The sequence below is a fragment of the Melanostigma gelatinosum genome (genome assembly GCF_949748355.1).
Source record: "Melanostigma gelatinosum genome assembly, chromosome: 10".
NCBI classification, from domain to species: domain Eukaryota; kingdom Metazoa; phylum Chordata; class Actinopteri; order Perciformes; family Zoarcidae; genus Melanostigma; species Melanostigma gelatinosum.
The window spans coordinates 1,003,558-1,027,500 of NC_136643.1; the positions used below are offsets into that span (position 1 = coordinate 1,003,558).

Here is a 23,943-nt window from a genome sequence, read left to right on the forward strand (position 1 = left end):
GTCGGATAGGATGAGGGTTCCGGACAGCGGCCATCGGCTCTAATGTTTCCTCCTCAGCATACATGTGAGAGCTCTCAACCTTGCCGCCTGACCCTCATTCTGTGAGAGGAGATAATTGCTTGTCAGGAATAAATAGAGAGATTAATGAATTCATTAGCGGTGGGGAGTTTAGCGCTTGGGAGCAGCACTTATGGCTATGACACATCACGCCTATTGTTTCACTGGCTAGTTAGCCTTGAACAATAACATTCACACAGCAGATTGCTCATACACTCATGTAAACAACTGAGAAACTGTGTCCTTATCCTGGAATTTAGCAATAATACAAACAAAGGGATTTTGAATCCTGATTATTCATCTTAATTACTTCTGTCTCTGCGAGCCTGTGTCTGTGGCCGGTACAAGACACGACACATTAATCCACATTAGCGGTGAACACTGTACCACTTGATGTGTGCAATTCTGCATCGGCGCTACAGCTCGTGTTTGAGCATTTGTGCGATAGAATTGTAGATTGTAGAATCTCCACTTGACTAGCTGCAGCTTTAAACAGGCTTCAGACGTTTAATGCAACACAGACAGCTGGTCTGATGAGATATACCACAAAACACAGAATACATTTCAGTATTTAGTCGTTTCTATGAATAGTTGTGATTAATTTAAACATGTTGTAACGTATAGACACCCTAAATCAGAGCTGCTCATTTATCATATGACTGCATCGGACATGCTACTGTGTTCTCTTTATAGGGAACTCCAGTTCTTGTACCATATTTATTTCAGAAATGATACAAACAAGGACCCCACAGAGCAAACTAAGGGATTTCATTCCAGTACAGTACGTTAGGAGATATTGTTATTGACAAGTTATTAATGGAGCCAAGAGATTGTTGGGAGAATGCATCACAGAGAGCATCACAGAGCATCACAGTGATGCCCTCTGTGATGCGCTCTGTGTTGCGCTCTGTGTTGCGCTCTGTGTTGCTCTCTGTGTTGCTCTCTGTGTTGCTCTCTGTGTTGCTCTCTCTGATGAAAACACTCACTCCAATCTGAGAAATGCTGGCTGGCTGAGCAGATCGCTCATCTTGCTAAATATTCCACGAAACATACTTGGCTGCAGTTCAGCAGCGTGTTCCCTTCTGGATGAGACATGAACAGAAATCAGAGGCAGTTACCCAGAAGGCCATGTTCTTTAATAACACACGTGCAGGTTCCACAGCAAGTGGAGGCTGAATCCGTTTGGCTGCTAGAAGGATCATCTGTCATGTCAAAGTTGTGCAGTGGTGATATAAAGGATTCCAGAAACACTGTTGAACAGTTTACGTGCTGTAACTCTACCGTCATGAGTCATTACAGATGCTTGTAGAAATGTCCCTTAAAGGATCCGGTCATACCTCAGATTACAGAACAAAAGCAGATTATTCTCAAGCCGCCCAGCTCACAACAGTCGGTAACACTGTGCGGACATCTTCTCTGTGGAACAGTTAGAAGTCTTGCACTGATACAGTGATTTGTCAGAAATGTCAGACTGTAGATCAAAGCATGCCCAGAGCATTTCAGGGAGACCACCATCAGTACCCTAAATAACAGTGCAAACATGATGCACTGATGACTTCATCGTGTTCGTTCTATGCCAACGTGTGTTAGATGTTACTATGAAGCTCACAGTGAGTCTATCTTCACACATCTTCCTCCTGATCTAGTCTCCATCAGAGGGCATATTTGAGGTATTCAACAGATAACCAACATGTTTCAGTGAAGCGCTATGAAGACAATGAGCTGAAGATGTGATCACTGCGGCTCTGTGGGAAGATAATGCTGCTGAGGAGGGAACACGTACATATTTGGATACATGTTGCTCCCTGAAATGATAAAAGGGTTTAAAATAGATGACTGAATGTGCTTTAAAGTGAACCGTGTTCATGTCTGGATTCAGCCTGCTGGTCACTTCAGTCTATGTATGATTCACTCGCTCACAACCTGGGAGCTCTGCACCGTCCTCCATGGATCAGATGGTTCATACATGCTGGTGATAAGCAGGACTGGTAGAAATACACACTTTGTTCTCACAGACATACACGTCACTCCATCTAGAAACCTAAATGTAGATATAAGCAAATTATACACAATAAACTGTTTGGTATAGAGATATCTCTCCGGCTGTGTGTTCTCCACTGATATGTGAAAGACTGAGATAAGAGCTGACTTTAACCCCCCCCCCCCTTCTGTGTTTGGCACAACAAAGCCAAAGGTTTCAAACATTCCAGCTGATCTGAAGAGCGATAGACGCTCCGCTGCTAATCTCTTCCCAGGTAAGTAGAGAGAAACTGCACCCAAGAAAAACACACAAGAACCTCAGCTACCATTGTTCAGCTCAGGTAACAGTACAGCCAGCAGACGTCCCAGGGTCTGCCAATCAAAATACTTTGTTGTCCAGCAGGAAGCTCAGGCAGCCAATCAGGACCTCGGGTGTCTTTGACACCCGAGGTCGGTGCAAAGACAACATTGTTCTGAGCAGAGGCCTGGTGAGATCCCTCAGTCCTGGTGCGTCTTCTCCTGAACAAACTTGTATTCATACTGAAAAACACACAAAAAGCAGGAAATACAATTAGACACAGAAGAGCTGGAAGCACTCTGATGGCCAGGTTCTCTGTGTAGAACCTTGGAGGACACTGATGCACCTCTGGCACATAGACTGTATACAGGAAGTGGGCGTAGTCGTCGTGACATCACCATTTGTTTTATGGACTGTTGGTCTGAAGCTGCAAGTTCAGCCTCATTTTGCACGTCGCCATCTTGGTTTTTAGTAAACAGAATGACATATCTGGACTGAGGAGTGACGTAGAGACGCCGTATACGTCTCTGGTGGAGACCTGTCAATCACTGTGTAGCCCCGCCCTAAAGCATCCCCTGCTTTATGGTCTGTGTGACTCTAAATGGACCATAATGTACTAAATGAACATCATGCTGTATTGAAGAAGACTTGAAACTAGAGATTGAGACATAAACTCATATTTACAATGTTTACTGAGGGAATGAATCAAGAGAGAAGTAGAGTCATTTTCTATAGACTTCTATACAACCAGAGGAGTCGCCCCCTGGTGGACACTAGAGAGAATGCAGCTTTAACACGTGAAGCTTTGGCTTCTCTTTTAAGTGAGGTTGCCTCCTGATCTGACACTCATCTGTTTGCTTTACAGTCCAGCATGAATCCAATACTAGTTCAACAGAGTAGAGCAGAATTTCAGAAAAGACTCCAGTTTCTTACCAAGGCGAGCTGCCGTCCTATGTTTCCCATCGTTATCACGCCTGCAAAGAAGATGCAAGGTAACCAGGAGCGAATATACAGGAAGTCTGGTGACGTATACCTGTGCACAGAAGAAGCAGCAGCTCTTAATTCAGCAGCAATGCATGGCAAACCTTAACCGTCATCTGTGGTTATCGTGGTCAGACTGACTGCTTAATAAAAAGGTCAAACACACAGACAGCAAAGCTGCCAAATGCAAATTACAAGAGAAATTCACAAATACAATGAGACAGGAAATGGCGTGGGCATTGCTGGTGGAGGATTTAGTCAGATACAGTACTGGTAACCTGTGCTGCCATAGAACAACATGTACGGACAAAGCGTAGGTTAGCCATTACAATCTGGCAAAACAATCCGTGACACATAAAATAACCGTCTGTCTGCTCCTCTTCCTTTCTGTACATGTTGCTCTGTTTTCATTCGTTTGCTTCCACAACAAATGAGAAACATTTGAACAAAGTAGAACCTGAGCGCTCACAGCCGCCATAGAAACAGGAAACAGACATATTCAGTACGGTCATGGCAATAAAGCTTCTTAAATGTGAACTTACTGAAAGACTCCATTATAAACCAGGAGTTGGGTAGCCAGCGTCGCCAACAGGGCGATGCTGACCCCCAGGCCAAAGCCGCTGCGGGAGCGGTCAAAGGTCCACCACAGACCGATGGAGAGCGCCGCCAGAGTCAGAGACAGCTGCACGTTATTGGCAAAGTCCACTTTCTGACAGAGGTAGGGTCAAGGACCAAGCAGCTAGCGGCTGGTAGCTCCACACTAGTTCACACAGCTGTTACACCAGTTAATGAAAGCTCTGCTCTACTTACACAATGACGTACGGCAGTGCACACAAACCACTGCAGACACTGAGGGGGAGAAACACTTTCACCCACTCATTGTAAAAGTATGAAAGAACAGCAGATGTACAAAGCCCCAACACGTGAAGGATACAGCACTGGCGTGGTTGATGCCCACAAACGCAGCCACGCAGCGCATCACACTGGACCATTCCCGCTTGAACTTGTGTGGCTCCCCCAGACGGCTGTCGATGCAGGGGTACAGCAGCCCGATCACTGCTGCAGGGAGAATGGAGACAGCACAGAGCAAGAGGCAACATGAGCAGCGTGTGGTGGTACAGTCAACATGTCTGCTGTGGGTCTGTCCTGCGCTCTGATAGTAACAAATACTCAGATCACATGACCTACTGAGGGGCTCTTGGATGGGAACACTTTACTGTTAAATACAGTATGATCTGATGTGGACAACTTCTCTTTGACAATTCGTCAATCAGCCACGATGAGCAGATTCTTCACGAAGCCGAATGAACAGGAAAAACGACGCTTATGTTTTGGTTTCCATCACGGGGACACACTACCCAACCCCCAACAGAAGCACCAGATCAGAGGCAAACTGACGCTGGCGTGGCGCTCGATGTTCCAAGATGCATCAACTAGCAGTCAAAAGATCTGACCTCCAGCCAATGAGAGCGCCAGGAACATGCTGAGGAGAACCTTGGGGGCGGGGCATCCAACTTACTGCTACATTTTACAAAAGGACGACTGTTTTGTTGTATTTGATTCAAAACTAATACATCAAATTCATCACGTTCTCATGAATTGTTGACATTTTATGCATCGATCAGACAATGACACGCTTTCTGATGACAAAATGTGCTTAAACTGTAAAACACAAAGATCAGAAAAATGAAAACAGAAGAAAGGGAGTCTGGAAAAATAAGTTTCATGAAAGGTACTTATATCGTTCATTTAGTCTTTCCGACCACTCAAAGCTCTTTCACACTACTTGTCATCATTCACCCATTCACACACTGATGGGCAGGGGCTAAGTGCCACCTGCCCATCAGACTAACTCATCACACATCCCATCACAGCTACGGGAGGTGAAGTGGGGTTAAGGATTGAACTCATCCAACTGAAGTACGACCTGCTCTCCACTCAGCCACGGTCGCCCTAAGGACTTACAATGACTGAACTCAACTGAATGTGTAAAGTATTTCATTTACTTGTCCAATGCTAGCAAAAAAAAAAAAAAAAAAAAAAGTTGATATTTTCGGAAAATGTGGGGGACTGAATAAAAATGTAATATTTGATCCATTGAATTAAAGCTGAAAGTCCGCACTGCAACCACACATTGACTGCTTCCTTTAAAATCCACTGGAGTCGTGTAAAGAGGCAAAATTAGAAAAATGTGTCACCGTCCAAATACTTATGATACACATATTCGTGTTGAACCGTTCAGGACGCATTGCGAACCGAACAAGACTAGAGCTGCATCACATGCTCCGACTGTCATGGAGATGAAACGTGCTGAAACATGTTGTTCCTGTTGCACAGCAGTGGAACGTTTCACACACACTGAGCACAGATATAGAAGCGATAGAACTGCTGCTGTGTAAAAGGAATGCTGCTGTTAAAAAGAACCTGATTTGTTTTAGTAAGTGTTTGAAAACCAAATGTTATTGCCCTATTGTTCATAGAGCAGTACTTTAAAAAAAAGAAGTGCGCAATACACTACTTTTGAATTCATTATTGAACGTTGCCATAACAATGACATTAATTGTGATTAAAAATTGTAGTCGTTGCCCAGCACTACTAAAATGTCTTATAATTGTCAGGGTGTACTTAGCTCCACCCTCTTGTGTCACTTCTGGTTGCAAAAAACTCAGACGGTGACGGAAAAAATGCAGAACCGCCGTCACGGTGACTATGTCCACTTCTTATAGTCTATGCTCACAACCCAGCTGGATTTTGATGTGACCATCTCTGTGCAGTACTGAGAGCTATTAAGTAATGTGCTGTATGACAAGACATGCCACAACACGACACCAACTCTCAGACCATTTCAGCTGAGACCCACCAGAACTTCCCTCCTTTCCTAAAAGATGAAAATAAACCAGACGGGACTTTCTTCACATACCTGAAGCCGTGCCACAGTAGGGCGGTACCCACCAGGCCGAGGAGAAGATGCTGCTGATGACATCAGGGGGAAAGAGAGTGACGTTTCTCTGCACCTGAAGTAAATTCAGCACCAGAGCCAGGAAGACGCCCACAGAGAACAACATGGCCCCTCGGATCACCAGGTTGGTGGTCCTACAATGCAGAGCAAAGGGAGTCAGGAGACTCTGGAAATGTTTTACACTGCAAACTGACAAAACATGATAAGAGGAAGGCCTCAAAGTACATCAATACAGTGTACTGCAGACTCCAACATAAGCTCCCATAGCTATGCTTCATAAACCAAGGCAGGAAAGGTGTTGTGGAGCTTATGGTATACCTCCCTGTCTTTAGTCATCATGAAGTCCTGCTTAAGGTGAGCTTTGGTTGAGAAGATGCAGCACTAACCTGTTGGTGATGACTGAGATATAGGGGCCCCGGGAAGGCCCTGACATCTGCTGCTGGCCCCGGGTCACTGCGCTGTCGCTCATGGCTGTCAGTGTTCGGGACATTCGTAAGCCTGGGTCAGGAAATAGACGGGTGGATGACGTCGTTAACCGCTACTGTACTAACTGTAACATTAGCTTACATACACCTCCTGCAGAATGCAAGTACGCACCAGGCAGTGCGGACACCACAGGAAGAAGCCATGGTCTCCAATGCCTGAGGTGAAGCTCTGCTTATACCTCTGCAGGTTACGTGTGAGCCAAGCATGCACAGACGCTCTTATGCTCAAGGCACTGCTCATGGCAAACACAATGTACCGTGAAGAAGCAACAAGACAATGAGTGTAACCGTCGAAACACCATAAACCAACGTTGAAGGTTGATGAAGTAATACATGGAACCTGAGTTTACAGTTCATGACAGTTCCTCCCGTCATTGTGGAGGTTGCTTTATGGCATTTTTCCAGTTACACTTGTTGTCCTCTTGATGTCGATGGATAAAATGACAATATCTGTTATTTCTCCTAAATCTTGTGTGTTGTGAGTCTCTTGGAAACCAAACCGGTCAGACTGTGGTCTGTCATATGTAGATAATATACATTCATAACCTCTTCAGGGTCAACAGCAGCATTTTGACTCGTAATTATTATAGATGCTCTCCCTCATCTGACATCTCCTCCAGTTTGAGTTTGTTGATGCAGAAATACATTTGTCACCACATAAACCACATCAGAAGTCACTGTAGAGTATATGTTTGTGAAAAGCTAGTGTCTCTAGACCAGGGATTCCCAAAGTGGGGTGCGCGCACCTCTGGGGGTGCGCGAGCTGCCTCTAGGGGGTGCGCGAGAGGAAAAATGTAATGGCGGTGCAGTCCTGTCTCCTAAAAATTACGTTCCCCCAAAACTAAAATGCATTCTCAATTACGTTTTACCACGAACGTATTTTCTCCCTGATTACATTTGTGTTTGACGTACAAATACGTTTCTCATCAACATATCTTTGCCATACTCTAGTCTTTATTATTTTTCTGTGATCTGCCTCGCCTCTACCCCGCCACCCACCAGTTATTGACCCGCGGCCTGTTCCGAGGGCTGAAGACCCGACGATCGGGTGCCTCACGGCAGGGGCGGCTGGAGACCTCGCTTCCCGGCCCAACGAGTGAGCGCCGCCACTCGGAACCATAAAACCAAGTACCGGATTTCACCCGGGGGACATTCTGGAGGTATTGTGACCGGGTGATGTGCCTCGTTGCTGGGGAGGTATGAGCCGAGAGTGGCGGGGTGTTATGGAGGTTTATATTACAACTCGGTGTTGTTCCCGTGCGTGGATGAGCGCATTTCTGCCGGAGACAGGCGGCGTGTTGTGGTCGTATTCTGACCGCGTAATAGGGAGAAGGAGAGGCGGTGGTGGAGAGGGAACACAATGTTAAAGAGATGGTGGAATGTCTGATTGGAGAGAGAGAAGCGAAAAAGTTGGACGTGATCCCGGTGTCCAACAACACTGTCGCGCGCATCGATGCTTTGTCCGAAGACATCCTGGCTACATTGGTCGGTCGCGTGAAGAAGAGTGAGTTTTACTCTCTGCAAGTAGATGAGTCTACAGATGTGGCCAATCTGGCCAATGGTCCGTTACCTTCGTAACGTTACGTCCGTTACCTTTTCGAAGGCACGGTGCAGGAAGAGTTTTTGTGTTTTTTATCTTGTAAACAAACGCCACGCGCGAGCAAACTGTTCTCTCATTCGTCCGATTTTTATGCGGCTCTGTTGCTTTTTATTTTTTTTAAGGTGTGTGTGTGTGTGGGGGGGGGGGGGGGTTGGGGGTGCGTGAACCCGTCGGGATGTAGAAGGGGGTGCGTGGCCTAAAAAGTTTGGGAACCGCTGCTCTAGGGGGTGCGCGAGAGGAAAAGTGTAATAGCGGTCTGATGGTGCAATAATATTAAATATTTTAAAAAAAAATGTAATTTTAATTTAAAAAGTGGGATTTTTCACAAAATAAAAACATGAATAATAAAAAATCCCGTTGTAAGATTTAAAATTCAAAACGTACAATCGTGATGTGTAACTGTATTGTAATTCGAGTCAGATTAATGTAACCGCTATGGTTAATTGTAAATGAAATGTGATAATCTGCCTCTGAGCCTGTGCGTGTGTCCTCGCATCCGTATTGCTCTTTAAAAGTGACGCCTTGTGTCACTGAAAGTTATTGAAACTTTGTTGCAGTGTTTCAGGGCGTTTTCACACCTTCAGTTCGTTTGCTTTGTTCTGATTCAGGGATTAATATGATACAATGTTGCAGTTTGTGTACACACTGCAACATTTAACAGCGGACTAAGTCTTGTAAACAAACGCCACGCGCGAGCAAACTGTTCTCTCATTGATCCGATTTTTATGCGGCTATAAATAGGCTCTGTTGCTTTTTCTTTTTTTTGTAATGGGGGGGGGGGGGGGGTGCGCGAACCCGGTCGGGATGTAGAAGGGGGTGCGCGGCCTAAAAAGTTTGGGAACCGCTGCTCTAGATCATTATGCTACTCATTGATTCACTGCAAGTTACTCTTTAAGCACAACACTCAGCCCAGACATGCGATTGTGGTTCTGCAGCCCACGGTCACATTGACCTCGACGGTGTTCCGTAACACACCGGATTTGGAGAAGCTCCAGGATTTCTCTACTTGTTCAACGTCATCAGAGACGTAACATGTCATTCCTCTGCTGGCCTTATGCATCGTCATAATGTATCACGTCTAGAAATACTGTTCAGTGCTTAATATTGTGGTCGTGATTGATACAAACGCTGCATCACGTCTCCATCAACAGACAGTTAGTACTTCAGATGAACGCTGAGCTAACGTTAGCTGTTCACCTTTAACCCCGGCCTGAGCAGAGCCTAAGAGGCACACACCGGGGATAGTTCACCTCATGTGACGTTCTGTGCTTATCTGAGGCAGAACTTGACTTTATTTTCTAATAACGTTAATAACTTAGCGTTAACTATCGGGTTGATATAGCGAGTTAGCATACACGCTAACTCGCTAAACGCTTCATTCAGCAGCGTCAACAACATGTGCCCGTCTTTCCCTTGCTAACGCTACATGCTGCAGATGAATACGTTTAAAAGAGACAACGAAACAACTCAATTAAGGTAGTACGTGTTAAAAGTAATAACGAACAAATGACGTGAGTTGTGATGGCAGCTGGTATGCTAAGTTAGTTAGCTGGTCGTCAGTTGGCTAACCTGATGTATCTAATAATGTTAGCTAGAATGCATGTTGGAAGTCCCCCGTGGTAGCACACCGGCTGAGGTGGAGGATAAATCTTACCTTATAGTAACAGACACGTTCCAGTACAATGAAAGTTAGACATGACATTTGAAATAGCTCAGCGTATGCCGGCTGCAAGAGGCACAAATGATTTCGCCTTCTCTCCCGTCTGAGACTACTTCCGGCTGTCTAAGATGAGTGAACGCCAATCAGCGTCTAAAGCCATGACGTAACCACGTTACGCGAAGCTGTATCACGTGATTAGAGTCATGTCTGCAGAATTCGCAAACAATTGTACATCATAAATAAGGGTCATATACTAAAATCTTAATTTGTAAATGTTATATATTAATGTCGAACCTTAAAATGAATTGCAAGATGGTGGATTAAATTGGCAGTTTAAAAAAGCGATGTCATTTGTGTATTTTGTATGTGTTTTTAAAGCTACTGCAGTGTTTCAGTCTGTTTTAACATGTTTGATTGTGTCTTGTGGTCTAATAGGCTGACAGAGATGCAGGGGTGAGACAGTCCCAGTGTGGATCACTCTTAATCCTCACACCATTTAGTATTCATACCGGGCCTGCTGCTCATGACGGGTTTAGGGATTACATCTGGCGGCACAATAGTTTCAATACAAACAGACCATGATCTCTCATCACACCACAGCCCACACTTATCATGGCTAACTGTAGTTCTCATGCTACAGATGTCAAAAACTCGAGTTGAGTTCAGAATAAGATGCTGAAATTAAACATATTTAGATTGTAGTGTTACACACCTGGCAACACTTCACAGAGATATGATCAAACCGTTTAAATTGAGGGGTTTGACACTTGTTTTTACAACGTTCTGTTGGTGACTGGTCCAAAGTGTCTTTGGTGGGTGGACCTGTGGGTCTATTGTCCATCCTGGGAGAGGGGGCCCTCTTCTGCTGCTCCTCCGGATGTTTCCTTCTTTTTTCCCCATTGAAGTTTTTTGTGGGGGAGTTTTTCCTTTTCCGAAGCAAGAGTCCGAGGATAGAGGAGGTCGTATCCTTTTCAGAGTAAAGCCCCCTGAGGCGAATGTGTGATTTCGGGCTGCACAAATCAATTGAATTGAAGTTGAATGGAATGTGTTGCTTTACAGAGTATATTTAAAGCACCAGTGTATGTGGGATTGAGTCGAAATGAACTACAGTGTGTGTGTTGATGAAGGAACATGTCATCATGCAGCATGGCTCATTGCTCAGTGTTTTTAATCGTTGTTGGACAACAATGGAGCTCTAAGACAAAGGAAGAAGATATACACACACAACACTGTGTCTGTAGTTGATACATTCATTGTTGGTTTGACTCTGCACATGGATTTGTTCTTAAAATATTGGCAACACTATGCTTCAATAAGCATTCTTCACAGCCTTTTATTTCATCATATCTTAAAAAGCCATTATCATTTGGAACAAAAATGGTCTCAACAAACCTTCAGGGAGGACAATTTGAACATACAAGTCAACATCATCAGATGCAGGCAGCCATATAGATTCATTTATGCCTTTGCCATTCTAATAAAAATGACTCTGCAGGTTCTATTCAGTGTACTACTCACAGTCCCATGGGAGACTCACTTAACCCTAATAATGAGAGTGATAAAGGAAGTCTGGTAGGAAAGAGGAGGGATCGGGGCTGCCGATTAGTTGTCAGGGGCTACCTTGAGGCCCCTGACGCAGCCAGAGAACAGCCAGGGATTCAATTCATCATCCTGCCTGTGCCCAACGCTAAGGGCCTTTTCATTGTCAGTCCGCTGAGTCCCACTGTCGGCTCCTTCGGTATAAATGTGAGTGATGGCGTGCGCAGGGTGGGTTGTGGGTGTGTATGGTGATGGAGGGGTGGGGCCAGACCCTCGTCATCAATGTCGTTCCCATTGGACCGTTGCAGGTCCCGGCTCCAGAATAATAGACCCTGTGACCTCTCTGTTGTCTATAATTAACCTCGACCCCCTCCTTCGCTGCCTCATGTGCTAATCCCCCGACAGCGATGATGTGAGGAGCTGTTTGCCGAGCGTCTCACACCTCGACCTCCAGCTCCCTCTCGCTACAGCAGGAAGAGGGCGTGGGAGCAACAAAAGAAAATGGCTGCTCTCTGGTATTCCAATGAATGTGTCACATGTTAGGGACCTGCACTCTGCAGTGTGACCCTTCAACCAAATCTTTACCCCTAAATATGTAAATGTATCAACGACAAAACCTGAGAAAGATTCGAGCCAGAGTCACAATGACCTTCACAAATGTGAAATCCTTTGTTTTTATGTGAAATTCATACATATACATTTCATTGGTCATTTTATTTCGTTTGTGCATGTTACAAGAACCTCCGCCCACAGGGCAGGCAGCAGGAAGGTGGAGGAGGTGGAGGCCGCTCTTACAACGAGTGCTTGACATGCTGTGACAGACAGACTCAGCTGAAGACAGGACAGGAATCAGCTGGAGAACACTGGTACGTCCCCTGTGCAGCCACACTGACATTCAGCACAACAGCAGCCAACAAGGTGTCGGCTAAATAACCCCAAACTACAAGAGAAAGTCAAACCATCCCCACGGCTGCAGCTGACACCGGTACATGATGGCATTGTGAGGACGCACACACACCATTGCAGGAGGAGAATCACACGAGCAGCGAATGAAACGGAGAAAGAGAGATCTGTGTCCTCCGCAGCAGTCAGGGAGGAACGGCATCGCTCATCTTCAGCCGGTGGGAACACGCAGGAGGCATTTGTGGTGATTGTCTGCACAATTTCTTGGAACGATGCGGAGGAAAATGCAAATGTGCCGTTACTGGCACCACCACAGCAGCTATGCCACCAAGTGTGTGGCATATTGAATGATAATGACAAAGCGGGCTGTATCCCCTGTGAGCAAGCCTGCGGAACAATGATTACAGACTGGCCGGTGTGTCCTTTGCATCACAAGGGACTCTGATTCTAATGCTAATCTGAGCCTCCGCCCATTGAAATATATCTGTACTTGCAGGGCAGCAGGAAATAAGATGGAATATCCCAGTTAGGCTGTAGTTAGAATGAAGCCCTGCTTATTTTGATACTTTAGCTCACAGGAGTCTCTACAGTGGCTTTTGGCAGGCTTAACCTATTGCACCACCTGCTGGTTTCAGGCTGGTACTTGGCTGATACAAGCTCGTTTTTGTTCGAGGGCACCAAGAAGCAATTATCCGCCGCCAGGCATAGAATGTAGATGTGTGAGCTGAACTGTATTCTGCATTGTTCAAGTTGTTATTTGAGGTGGAGAGCCTGTTGAAGATGCACATGCTAATCCAGTCTCAGTACGAATGGCACATCTCGTAGGATTCATCCCCACTCTCATCCCCCTGCTCCATCAGACTGCATCAGTCACACCAGCTCCCCCACCTTCCCTCTTTGAATGGACTTTATTTCCATTCTGAGGAGAGAAACAAGAAGCAGAGCCAAGGCCCAGCGATGCTCAGCTGCACACTCAATGTAGGTTAATGGAAGGGAGGAGCGTCTGCGACGTGCAGCTTCTCCGCAGCACAACCTGTCACTGTTGATCAGGGGCATCTCTTAACACTCAGCCAGCTATCGGAGAGGTGAGCCCATTGCTATTCAGGACCAAACTGATGATAAATCATTTGTATATAATTAGTGCTCAGCAAGGTTACAACTGACACGTATTTTCATCTTAATTAGGAGGGAAATTTGTTCCATTAATTTAATTTGGTGTGCATGAGTGCCTCTGCACCTAACTAAGTTAATCTCACACCTGTCAGGGTGGAGCTGGGCCTGAATCAGTGAATCACAGCGGCTGCAGCTTTCAACACGCTGTGTGTCGGAGAACTGACTGTCGTGGCTGTTTGACTGCACTCGAATGTTTGGAATTACTGTGCATGATGATGAATACAGTGAGGTAAGCTGTGTCTTCAGTCACATCTTATACCCAGAACAGACCCGTAACAACTGATCCGGGAACAGAAGTCAGTATTGCATCTTCACACCTCTAAGCAAGGCATGAACGCTCCTTCATCCTAGAACAAATATTTAAGCAGATCTCACAAATGGGCATTGTGGAGGAAAACATGTTCCATCACGGGGGTTGCAAGCGCTCATACCCCGGCTCTCTGATTTACAGCCACAGCAGCCTTCATATATCTGAGTGAGGATCGCTGTCTGGTCCCGTTGCAGTCCAGCGGGCACCAGGAGTCCAAGGACTCGGTCTCTTTTCATGGCTGAGAGTATCAAGCTGTAGTAATTGCCCCAAAGAGGTGGTTCGATAGAGAGGAAGATGGAGAATGACTGATTTAGTAACTATAAGGTTTCTAATGGAATTCTCCACTGCCTCTCGGGCACTCAAGCTGACAACCATTACCTGAACTGATGCATAGTCCATTACGGGACCCGCCGCTTTAATAGAGTGTCTATCACGTGAAATACAGAGATGTCAGGTGCCAAAGCATGCACTCTCACCCACGTGTGAAGGTTTAACCCAACTGTAATGGCTTTTCTTTTAGACGCTGCTGCATGGCCTTACACATGTATTGAAAATCAAACCGAGGAAGAGGAAGAGGAGCACAGACGAAGATGCTGGTGCTGGATGCTGTGACCCCTCCCACTCGAAGGTGGCAGTGGGAGCTGAATGAAGTGTGAGCAGACCTGCTGCTCAGTGGCAACTTCATCATTCACAGGTTTCAACCCACGAGCCTCGAACACCAGCTCCTTTCTGCTTTCGAGTCATTCAACAGAGGATATTGCCCTCACAAGAGGATTCTTCTTATTAATGGAGTTGGAATTGAGGACTTATTTTGACAATATAACCACTAACCTGGTCGTTGTTTTCTCTGTAATTGTTTGGTCTATAATGTCAGAAATAAAATCCAAAACCCAAAGATTTGTATTTTACTTTCCAATAAAGAAGAGTATAGTCACAATGTTGCTTGAAAAATGAATAAATTGATTCAACGATCAAAATAGTTGCAAACAGATTTTCTTTTGATCGCCTGTTAATTAGATGTATGAACTTTGTTTCAGTTCTAGATTATTGTTAACACAGCTGGGTATCGTTTGAAATGTTTTATGACACCGTACTGTCAGAATATAGATTTGTCTATAATCACATTTTCACAGTTGTTAAGCGTCTAAAGAAGCAGCGATAAGAACCTAAAACAAGTTCAAGTGCAATGATTTAACTGCGTATGATCAGATTGAGTAAACATCAGAACAATGGGACATGTTTCCTCCCAAACATGGTCCCGTCATGTTCTCGCATCAGTCCAAACGTTCCTTCTACGTGTGGATTGAGTTGGTGACGGTCAGTGGAACAGCTGCTGGATCGGGTGCTTAAACTCACACGTACTCACCTCATCAAGCTTCAGCGGACGAGTTCACTTCACTTCAGTCAGCCTCAGCTTAACTGAGCTCGTCAGCATTCCATTAGAGAAGAAGTACATTTACTAAACTCACGAGTGCTATGCTGTACATACAAGTACACTGTTGGGCACTATTTCCACATTCTTCTGCTCCACTCCATCGGTCCACCAGCGACAGACAGTTCACAGACTCAGGTCTGAGGAAGCGAGACTGAGCAACTAATAAAGAGAATACATATTCATACTGTACGTTTAACAACCCATTAAATAAAGAAGCACTTCTACAGCCTGAAGACACTGAGGACAGAAACATTGACTCACATGCATTCAAATCAGCCCTCCTGCATCATCACTCGCTTTTGATACTTTTTGCTGTTAATACTTTCAGTGAACTAACAATGCGAATGAAGAGCATTAAACGTGTAGATATTGTACATGACCCACTGGGACCAGTGAGGACATGAGAACCTGCTGTTAAACGTGCTGCACCTCGTTCACACACTCTGCAGTGTGTGTGTGTGTGAGACAGAAACAGGATGTGTGTGTTAACCACCAACACAGCGACACAGTCACAAGCATCATGAGGGAAATAAGGAATAGTGTTAATAATTCAACTTACAAGCCTGTAACCATGTCTTTAACTCCAAAGAGAATTTATTTCAGATATTCTTCACGACATAGTTCATCTCATATATTTGATTGAACATCTCAAATGTACAATATGAAAGGCTCCAGAAAAGCATCGTCACATACATCATGTCAGCTGTTAACATGCTGAGATGATGTCACAGCATAGATGCCGAGCGGCTCGCAGCGGCTCGCAGCCGGCTGCCGTGAGCGCGTGCAGTCGGAACAGTTAATGTTTCCTGTTCCACGAGTCCGCCGCGCCTTTATTCCCAGCAGACGCCTGCTTCATCAGCTCCTCCCGGGCCATGGGCTCGATGATGGCGCCCAGCTGGGTGACCACCCTGGGCTTGCTGATCTTTTTCACGGTGCGCTCGGTGTTCCAGGTGCGTCCCAGCGGAGCGCGGATGGTGCTCTCAAACTGTGCGTGGCTCTCGAAGGGAAAGGGCAGCGAGCTCACCTGGTGGAGGCTGATGGAGGCGTTTCTCTTCTCCGACATGATGACACTGGGCAGGTGTTGATCTTTCCTGGGTGGAGGCGGTGCCGTCTTGATCCTGAACCTCCTGCGTTTGCGGCGGGACGGCTTGAGGCTCGTCCCGCCCCACTCACCCCACCCAGGCAGTGTCAGGTCCACCACCTTCGGCTTGCCTGCGTCCTCCTGCTTCCTCTTGTCCTTAAGGAAGTCGGCGACGACGTCGTCTCCAGCAAAGGCCTCTCTAATGAGCCCCCTCTGGTCCAGCTTTCCATCAGAGTCCTCTGCGTCCTCCATGGTTGGAGTGAGTGGGACTTGAATGACTTGTGTCCCTTTGGTGAGAACTTCTCTCAGCTCTATCCCTCTCTTTCTCGTTCTCTTCTTGCCTGCCTGGTGAGTTGCAGAAGGCAGGTTCTCGGTGTCTGGGGGCTGCTGGGGCGGAGCAGCTGCTTCTCCACAGAGGAGCTCCATGTCCTCCAGACTCCTGATCCTGATCACATCTTCCTCCAGCTGAGCTGAAGCGTCTGCCTCAGCTTTCACTGCTTCAGCCTCTTGACGGCTGTCTGCTATTCCTCGGAAAAGACTTGTGAACTGTGTGAGCTCCTCTTCCTCTTTGTCTGATGCATCTGGGTCCTCTGCTGCAGCAGCAGCTTCATCCTCATCATCCACAGATATTAAAGGTGCCGCGTCAGTCTCCTGAGCCTGACGCAGCTTCCTCCTGCTGTCGAACTCTCTGAGGAGCGCTTCCTCTTCGGTTTCCTCTTCCTCTTCCACTGTATTTCCAGGCCCTGCTGCTGTGAGATCCACAGGCTCACTTTTCTCTTTTTCTGTGGGCTCTTCAGACAGCTTCCCCGTCATCCAGGGATTTAAAGAATCCAGTCGGTGCTCTGCATCAGTTACAAGATCAGGCAGCTGCTCTGCGTCTGCGTCGCCTGCATCCTTCTCCTCCTCCTCCTCCTCTTCCTCGTTATTCAGCAGGGTCACAAGCTTCTGGGTCAGCTCTTTGTTTACCTCCAGCTGCTGCTGCATGGCTTTGCGAGCCCCGTCATCATATTTGGCGATGATGGCCTTCGACTTGGCCCACTTGCCACTGTTCTGGTGCTTCAGCGACATCCTCTCCTGCATCCTGGCCAGCTCAATCTTATTCAACTCCTCTAAGGCAGCGGCAGGGTCCGTCTGCACCATCTCATCAAACTGCTTCAGGAGGTCTTTACGCTTTGCCTTGTTCTGCACTTTGTGGTATTTCTTACTCTTAATCTTCCTCTCTCTCCGGGCCTTGGCCTCGTAGTAGGACTGCAGGGCCCGGGCTTTCTGCAGCTCTGCGCGTCGGATCTTGGCCTCCTCCAGGCTCATCGCCCGCACCGAAGCCTCCTCGGCCGGGGTCAGGATGGGGTCGTTGATGGGCTGCTTGTTGGCGGACAGGACGGCGAAGATCTCCTGCTCCAGCGGGGTTTGCGCCTTCCAGCCGCTCACCACCCTCTCCATGGGTTTAGGGCCTGGAGGTTCCTGGTTCAGGGGGAAGACCAGCTGCTCGGCCCTCTGGTTCTGTTTGATGATGCTCTTCCACCGGGTCACCTGTGTGGCTGCCTTCTGGAACGCGACATATCTCTGGATCCTCTCGCTCTGCTGCTTGGTTAGAGGGCATTCAATAGTAGTGTTCCTCCGCAGCAGGTTCTTCAGCTGCTTCCTGGTCTTCGCTGGGACAGCGGAGGTTTTTTCCATGGTCCCGATGAGGTCCGACAGGTCGATTCGGTCGCCCTCCCCGTCCGCCTTGACGGTAAACTCAGACATCTGGACGCACGCCTCGGATCTCTCTCCCAGCTTTGTCTTCCTCTTACTACCGAGCGCGCCGATGGCTTCCAGCAGCTTTTGCCGTTTTCGTTCATCGTCGCCGTCCTCCTCCTCTTCGCTGGTGATGATTTCATCGGCCTTATTTAAATCCTCCTCGTCGTCGTAGTCGACCACATCTGGCCTCACCGCTGCGAGCTTATCCATTCCCGCGGAGCTCTTCTTGACAACCGTTTTAATCCCTTTCTTCTTAGAAACCTTAGCCATGTTGAGTACACACGACGGAGCGGACTGTACAACGTGAGCCGTGAACGGAGCCGCTGTCGTAAATCAGTCACTGCAATGTGAGCAGCACTGTCGCAAAATAGCTCCCTTCCTCCTCCTTCTTCTTCTCCTTCTTCTTCTTCTTCTTCTTCTTCTTCTTCTGGCGGTTGGCAAATAGCTTTCGGGTGCATTACCGCCACCCACTAATCTGGAGTGTGGACTAAGGATAATAATGCTCTAATACGAAAAACAAACAAACAAACATGTAAATAAAATTTAAATTAAAATCAAAAAACATAACAAAGAAATAAATAATTTAATTTTTTCTCAAATTCCATTCATTAGTCTTGTTGACTTTAAATATTCCAGGAGAAGTTTCCAACATTTGTCACTAAAGTTTTTCTTTAGTACATTAACTCTCTTCGACCATTTTTCAAAACGTCTCTCGCTGCCTCGTACCTCTGACAGGACAATGAAACATGGTTCACAGTTTCTTCTTCTCCACAAAATGCACACTTTGCATTGTTATGCTTTCTAATAACAGAGGGAACTGTTCAGACCGGTATGGCCATTCCTCAGTCTAGTCTTCATCAGCTCCTCTTTTCTAGTTCGTCCACTAGATCCTGCCCTCCCAACCAATGCTTCCTCTTTCAACAGATATCTTCCTTTGTTCCCTTTATTACATTCGTTCTGACATATCTTTTTGACTTATATTTACATTAACGTTATTTATTCCTCTCTTCAAAGCCCTTTTTGCTGCTGTATCCGCCTTCTCATTTCCATCGACTCCAACAGGGACCCACACTAAATTAACCCTCATTTGATGTGTTCTGAATAGTGATTGTAATATTTCATACGAATCCTCTTTTCTGGAGAGGCACCACTCGTTAGCTCCCTGTTCCTTTTTTCTTCCCTACTCTTAATGAAACAATTAAAATACAAACAATGCAACACCGATAGAATAGAAATGTGCGGTGATACCTGTGGATAATAATGTAACACGAAAATAGGATATTTATAATTACAAGCAAATAGAAATGTGTAAAATACGTTTACAGAAGTAAGCATTTTGGATGAGTAGAGAGATATCTCCTCAGAGAGTAGCTAAATGTAAAAACGAGCAGTCTTTAGCAGAAAGAACATGACCTATGACCTGTTATATGATATCAATAACTGGACAGTGGGCTGGAGCTACAGAAGAAAACATATTAACCAGACTGAGGATTGGACACACAAGGCTGAACAAAACAATGCAACTAATAAATAAACACCCAACAGGACTATGTGAGCACTGCCAAATACCAGAATCTGTAGACCATATCATATGTCATTGTCAGAAATTCTCACGTGAGCGAGACAGGTTGAAGAGGAGGCTGGGAGGAGGAACTCAGTCTAAAAGATGCATTACCCCTGGGGGCAGGAAACATACTACAATACGTGAAAGAAGCAGGATTGAGCAAAATAATTTAAGTCTCTGAAATGGAGAACTCCTTTTTTGTGTTTCTGTTTTTTGTTTTATTTCATTTTGTTGTTTTTTTTGGTTTAGTTTTTGTAAGGGGATAGGTTATCGGGTCCACACTCCAATATAGTAGGTGGCGGTAATGCACCTTTCACTGGATGCCATCCGCCATAAAACAAAAGAGAAGAAGAAGAAGTGGGCTGGAGACGACGCTTCTATTTCCGTGCTCCCTCTGCTGGCTGAAAGTGCGCGTGCATGTTGTGTTGTCGACACGTCTGTGCTCTTAAAGACACTATTACTCGTTTAAAACACAGACCATGAGCTCAAATAAGATAATACATGTTATACTGTATAATTCTGTGCGTAGTTGCACGTAAAAGTAGGCATCCAAACAGAGTATTTGACCGTCATGTGATCCGGTCATGTGATCCGTCCTTATCAACACTGCAGTCCATCATGGCGGCGGCTCCGTCTGTTTTCCACAGAGTGAGAACTGGCTCTAAGATCGGAGCCCAGTATGACCAAGACGGAAACCTCATTCAGGTGCAGTGCGTTTGAATCAAATGTTCACAGAAGCAACGCGAGCTTCGACTGTAACACCTGCGTGTTCCGCTGTATGCTAACAAATAGCTGTCACGTTAGCTAATGTGGTGGAGCTGACGTTCGTAAGAGACCGCCTATAACTGGATTTGAATGTAATTTCACCGTTTAAAGGTCTCAATAGCAACGTTACATTTAAAAGTTTCAAGAAAAGAATCAACATCAGGCCGCTTCATTCCGTCAGACACTATGTGGCTGTGTACTCGCACACTAAAGTTAGCTGTCCCAGTTACTCGTTACTGTCCCAGTTACTAGTTACTCGTTACTGGCCCAGTTACCCGTTACTGTCCCAGTTACCCGTTACTGTCCCAGTTACCCGTTACTGTCCCAGTTACCCGTTACTGTCCCAGTTACCCGTTACTGGCCCAGTTACCCGTTACTGGCCCAGTTACCCGTTACTGTCCCAGTTACCCGTTACTGTCCCAGTTACCCGTTACTGGCCCAGTTACCCGTTACTGTCCCAGTTACCCGTTACTTTCCCAGTTACCCGTTACTGTCCCAGTTACCCGTTACTCGTTACTGGCCCAGTTACCCGTTACTGGCCCAGTTACCCGTTACTGTCCCAGTTACCCGTTACTGTCCCAGTTACCCGTTACTGTCCCAGTTACCCGTTACTGTCCCAGTTACCCGTTACTCGTTACTGGCCCAGTTACCCGTTACTCGTTACTGGCCCAGTTACCTGTTACTTTCCCAGTTACCCGTTACTTTCCCAGTTACTCGTTACTGGCCCAGTTACCAGTTACCCGTTACTGTCCCAGTTACCCGTTACTGTCCCAGTTACCCGTTACTTTCCCAGTTACCCGTTACTGTCCCAGTTACCCGTTACTCGTTACTGGCCCAGTTACCAGTTACTTGTTACTGTCCCAGTTACCCGTTACTGTCCCAGTTACCCGTTACTCGTTACTGGCCCAGTTACCAGTTACCAGTTACTCGTTACTGTCCCAGTTACCCGTTACTGTCCCAGTTACCAGTTACTCGTTACTGTCCCAGTTACCCGTTACTGTCCCAGTTACCCGTTACTCGTTACTGTCCCAGTTACCCGTTACTCGTTACTGGCCCAGTTACCCGTTACTGTCCCAGTTACCCGTTACTGTCCCAGTTACCCGTTACTGGCCCAGTTACCCGTTACTGGCCCAGTTACCCGTTACTGTCCCAGTTACCCGTTACTCGTTACTGGCCCAGTTACCCGTTACTAGTTACTAGTTGCCAGTTAATAGTTACTCGTTACTGTCCCAGTTACCCGTTACTGTCCCAGTTACCCGTTACTGTCCCAGTTACCCGTTACTTTCCCAGTTACCCGTTACTGTCCCAGTTACCCGTTACTGTCCCAGTTACCCGTTACTCGTTACTGGCCCAGTTACCAGTTACTCGTTACTGTCCCAGTTACCCGTTACTGTCCCAGTTACCCGTTACTCGTTACTGGCCCAGTTACCCGTTACTGTCCCAGTTACCAGTTACTCGTTACTGTCCCAGTTACCCGTTACTGTCCCAGTTACCCGTTACCCGTTACCAGTTACCAGTTACTAGTTACTAGTTGCCAGTTAATAGTTACTAGTTACTGTCCCAGTTACTAGTTACCCGTTACTCGTTACTGGCCCAGTTACTAGTTACACATTACCAGTTACTAGTTACTAGTTGCCAGTTAATAGTTACTAGTTACTGTCCCAGTTACTCGTTAATAGTTACTAGTTACTGTCCCGGTTCCTGAACTAGCGCTGTGTGTTTGTGTCCCAGGTGGAAGCCCGAGAGGATGAGGAGCAGAGCATCAAGCTGGCAGAGATCCTGGAGCTGCTGCTGGCTGCTGGCTACTTCAGAGCCCGGATTAAAGGACTGTCCCCGTTTGATAAGGTCCGTGCTGCTCCTGTATCATAGAACACGGGGCATTACTGGACACTTCTGCTTGTCCGGTTGATAAAGATACAAGTTTTGCTGAACTGTGAACACCCATAAACCACTGAGCGCAGGAAGCGTGACGCAGTGAAGAGAGTGCCACTGATCCCTCACTCGGCGTGTTTGCTCCTTGTCCCCTCTTCAGGTGGTCGGTGGTATGACCTGGTGCATCACCACCTGTAACTTCGACGTCGACGTGGATCTACTTTTCCAAGAAAACTCAACCATAGGCCAGAAAATGTAGGTGTTTTTTTCAGCTGTCTGATATTTTGAGCTGTCCCAGATGAACACTGACAGGTCGGAGAGAAGTGTGGTGAAGTCTTTGCTCATCGATCCTAAACAGAGTGAGACAGGATCATGTCCCACGATGAAGGTTTACAGCCTCAGTAACCACAGAGAGGCTGACGCCAAAAATTATGATAATGTCAGAAATTGGAACAAAGTTCTTACAACTGTGGACTCCAGCTAAACCCACGTCTACTAACCAACCAGTGTGTGGAGATGGCTATATGTCCAGCAGTGCAGGGCTCAGATGAGTTAGCCGTGACCTCTTTCTCTCTTTGGGTGTTCGGGGTCATTGATCAGGCTCATGTATTGTTCTCCTTTGTTGGGTTGCATGTGATCTAGGACAGGTCCAGTGTATACATCTAAAGACATGTGATGAGCAGAGCAGGTGTGTGAACGTAGTTGAAGACCAGTCTCTTAGATGATCAGGTTAGACTGTCTGTTCAATCTTAAATCAATATGAAGACTTAACCTGAGGTGGGCGAGTCGGCCACCTCTCCCTGGCTGAGCCCGAGAGACTCACCAGGTCATCTCGCGTCTTCAGGTGTTCATCCATCAAACCGATTCACTTATCACTGGTAAAGGTGGAGCTCAATCTGATTACTGCTGGGTTGACTTTATTAAAATACATAATCATTTTAATAACCTGAATCTGTGTGGTAATTAAAGCTCTCAGATCAATAAAGTCTCAGATGTAATAAAGTAGAAGTATATAGTAGCAGAAATACCAATACTAAATGACATGCAGCCTGCTCGTGCAGTACTTCAGTAAGTCTGTGAAGTATTCTGTTTCACCGCAATACTACTACTAACGAACATTACTGTAACTAGCGTCACAATTCATCAACACATTTCCACTGTTCAATGATCAAGACACGCACTCTGAATCAGGTGCCAGAGTGCATTCAACAGCATCAGAATGAAACCTGTTGATCAGCTCTTTAGAATTGAAGGACAGAGTTCAGCTTGTACTTTGATCTACTCTTCATGACTGTTATTCATAATGTCTTTGCTTCTTGTTCCATATTCTTGAAATGTTTCTGAACGTCTTCACCGGTTCTAATGACCGTTGGATTCATGCTGTTGACCTTTCTTGTTACCTTCTCCCGTACTTGGTTTGTGTCTATGTTCACCCATAATGCATTGCGCAGCAGGCTAAGTCAGTGGTACACAGCTGGCTCACAGGTTTATGCAACAGGTAACATTAAGTGTCCTTAAAGTCTGACTAAAAGTTACATTTA

The 23,943-nt window shown here is 46.2% G+C and overlaps 3 protein-coding genes across 4 annotated transcripts in view; 1 reads left to right on the forward strand and 2 right to left on the reverse strand.

The window, feature by feature from the left end:
* Positions 1 to 1,171: 1,171 nt before the first annotated feature.
* insig2 (insulin induced gene 2) lies at positions 1,172 to 10,145 on the reverse strand. The gene is made up of 7 exons (XM_079277045.1): positions 10,015 to 10,145; positions 6,662 to 6,773; positions 6,237 to 6,409; positions 4,251 to 4,375; positions 3,859 to 4,025; positions 3,269 to 3,368; positions 1,172 to 2,577 (listed from the first exon to the last, which is right to left on the reverse strand). Exons 2-7 carry the CDS (start codon positions 6,763 to 6,765, stop codon positions 2,536 to 2,538), a joined length of 711 nt encoding a protein of 236 aa, XP_079133171.1. The 5' UTR covers positions 6,766 to 6,773; positions 10,015 to 10,145; the 3' UTR covers positions 1,172 to 2,535.
* A 5,816-nt stretch (positions 10,146 to 15,961) lies between these two features.
* On the reverse strand, positions 15,962 to 18,519 carry LOC306783000 (U3 small nucleolar RNA-associated protein 14 homolog A). The gene has a single exon (XM_079276523.1). It carries the CDS (start codon positions 18,469 to 18,471, stop codon positions 16,177 to 16,179), a length of 2,295 nt encoding a protein of 764 aa, XP_079132649.1. The 5' UTR covers positions 18,472 to 18,519; the 3' UTR covers positions 15,962 to 16,176.
* Positions 18,520 to 20,299: 1,780 nt separating this feature from the next.
* The window catches only part of ccdc93 (CCC complex scaffolding subunit CCDC93), a 26,991-nt gene continuing 23,347 nt past the window's right edge, over positions 20,300 to 23,943 (forward strand). The window contains exons 1-3 of one of the 2 annotated variants that reach the window (XM_079276512.1): positions 20,300 to 20,470; positions 22,262 to 22,375; positions 22,563 to 22,657. In XM_079276512.1, coding sequence (XP_079132638.1) covers positions 20,384 to 20,470; positions 22,262 to 22,375; positions 22,563 to 22,657 — 296 coding nt within the window. In that variant the 5' untranslated portion in view covers positions 20,300 to 20,383. The remainder of the gene's footprint in view (positions 20,471 to 22,261; positions 22,376 to 22,562; positions 22,658 to 23,943) is intronic. The other variant, XM_079276513.1, reaches the window with a different exon arrangement.

What these genes read in the sequence shown, in the direction of transcription:
- insig2 (XM_079277045.1), bottom strand. Translation starts at nt 6,765, where the DNA reads ATGTCCCGAACACTGACAGCCATGAGCGACAGCGCAGTGACCCGGGGC. An exon ending in CTACTGTGGCACGGCTTCAG is followed by an intron (nt 4,376 to 6,236) that starts GTATGTGAAGAA and finishes TTCTCCCTGCAG; the next exon opens with CAGTGATCGGGCTGCTGTAC. An exon ending in GCATCAACCACGCCAGTGCT is followed by an intron (nt 4,026 to 4,250) that starts GTATCCTTCACG and finishes TACCTCTGTCAG; the next exon opens with AAAGTGGACTTTGCCAATAA.
- LOC306783000 (XM_079276523.1), bottom strand. Translation starts at nt 18,471, where the DNA reads ATGGCTAAGGTTTCTAAGAAGAAAGGGATTAAAACGGTTGTCAAGAAG.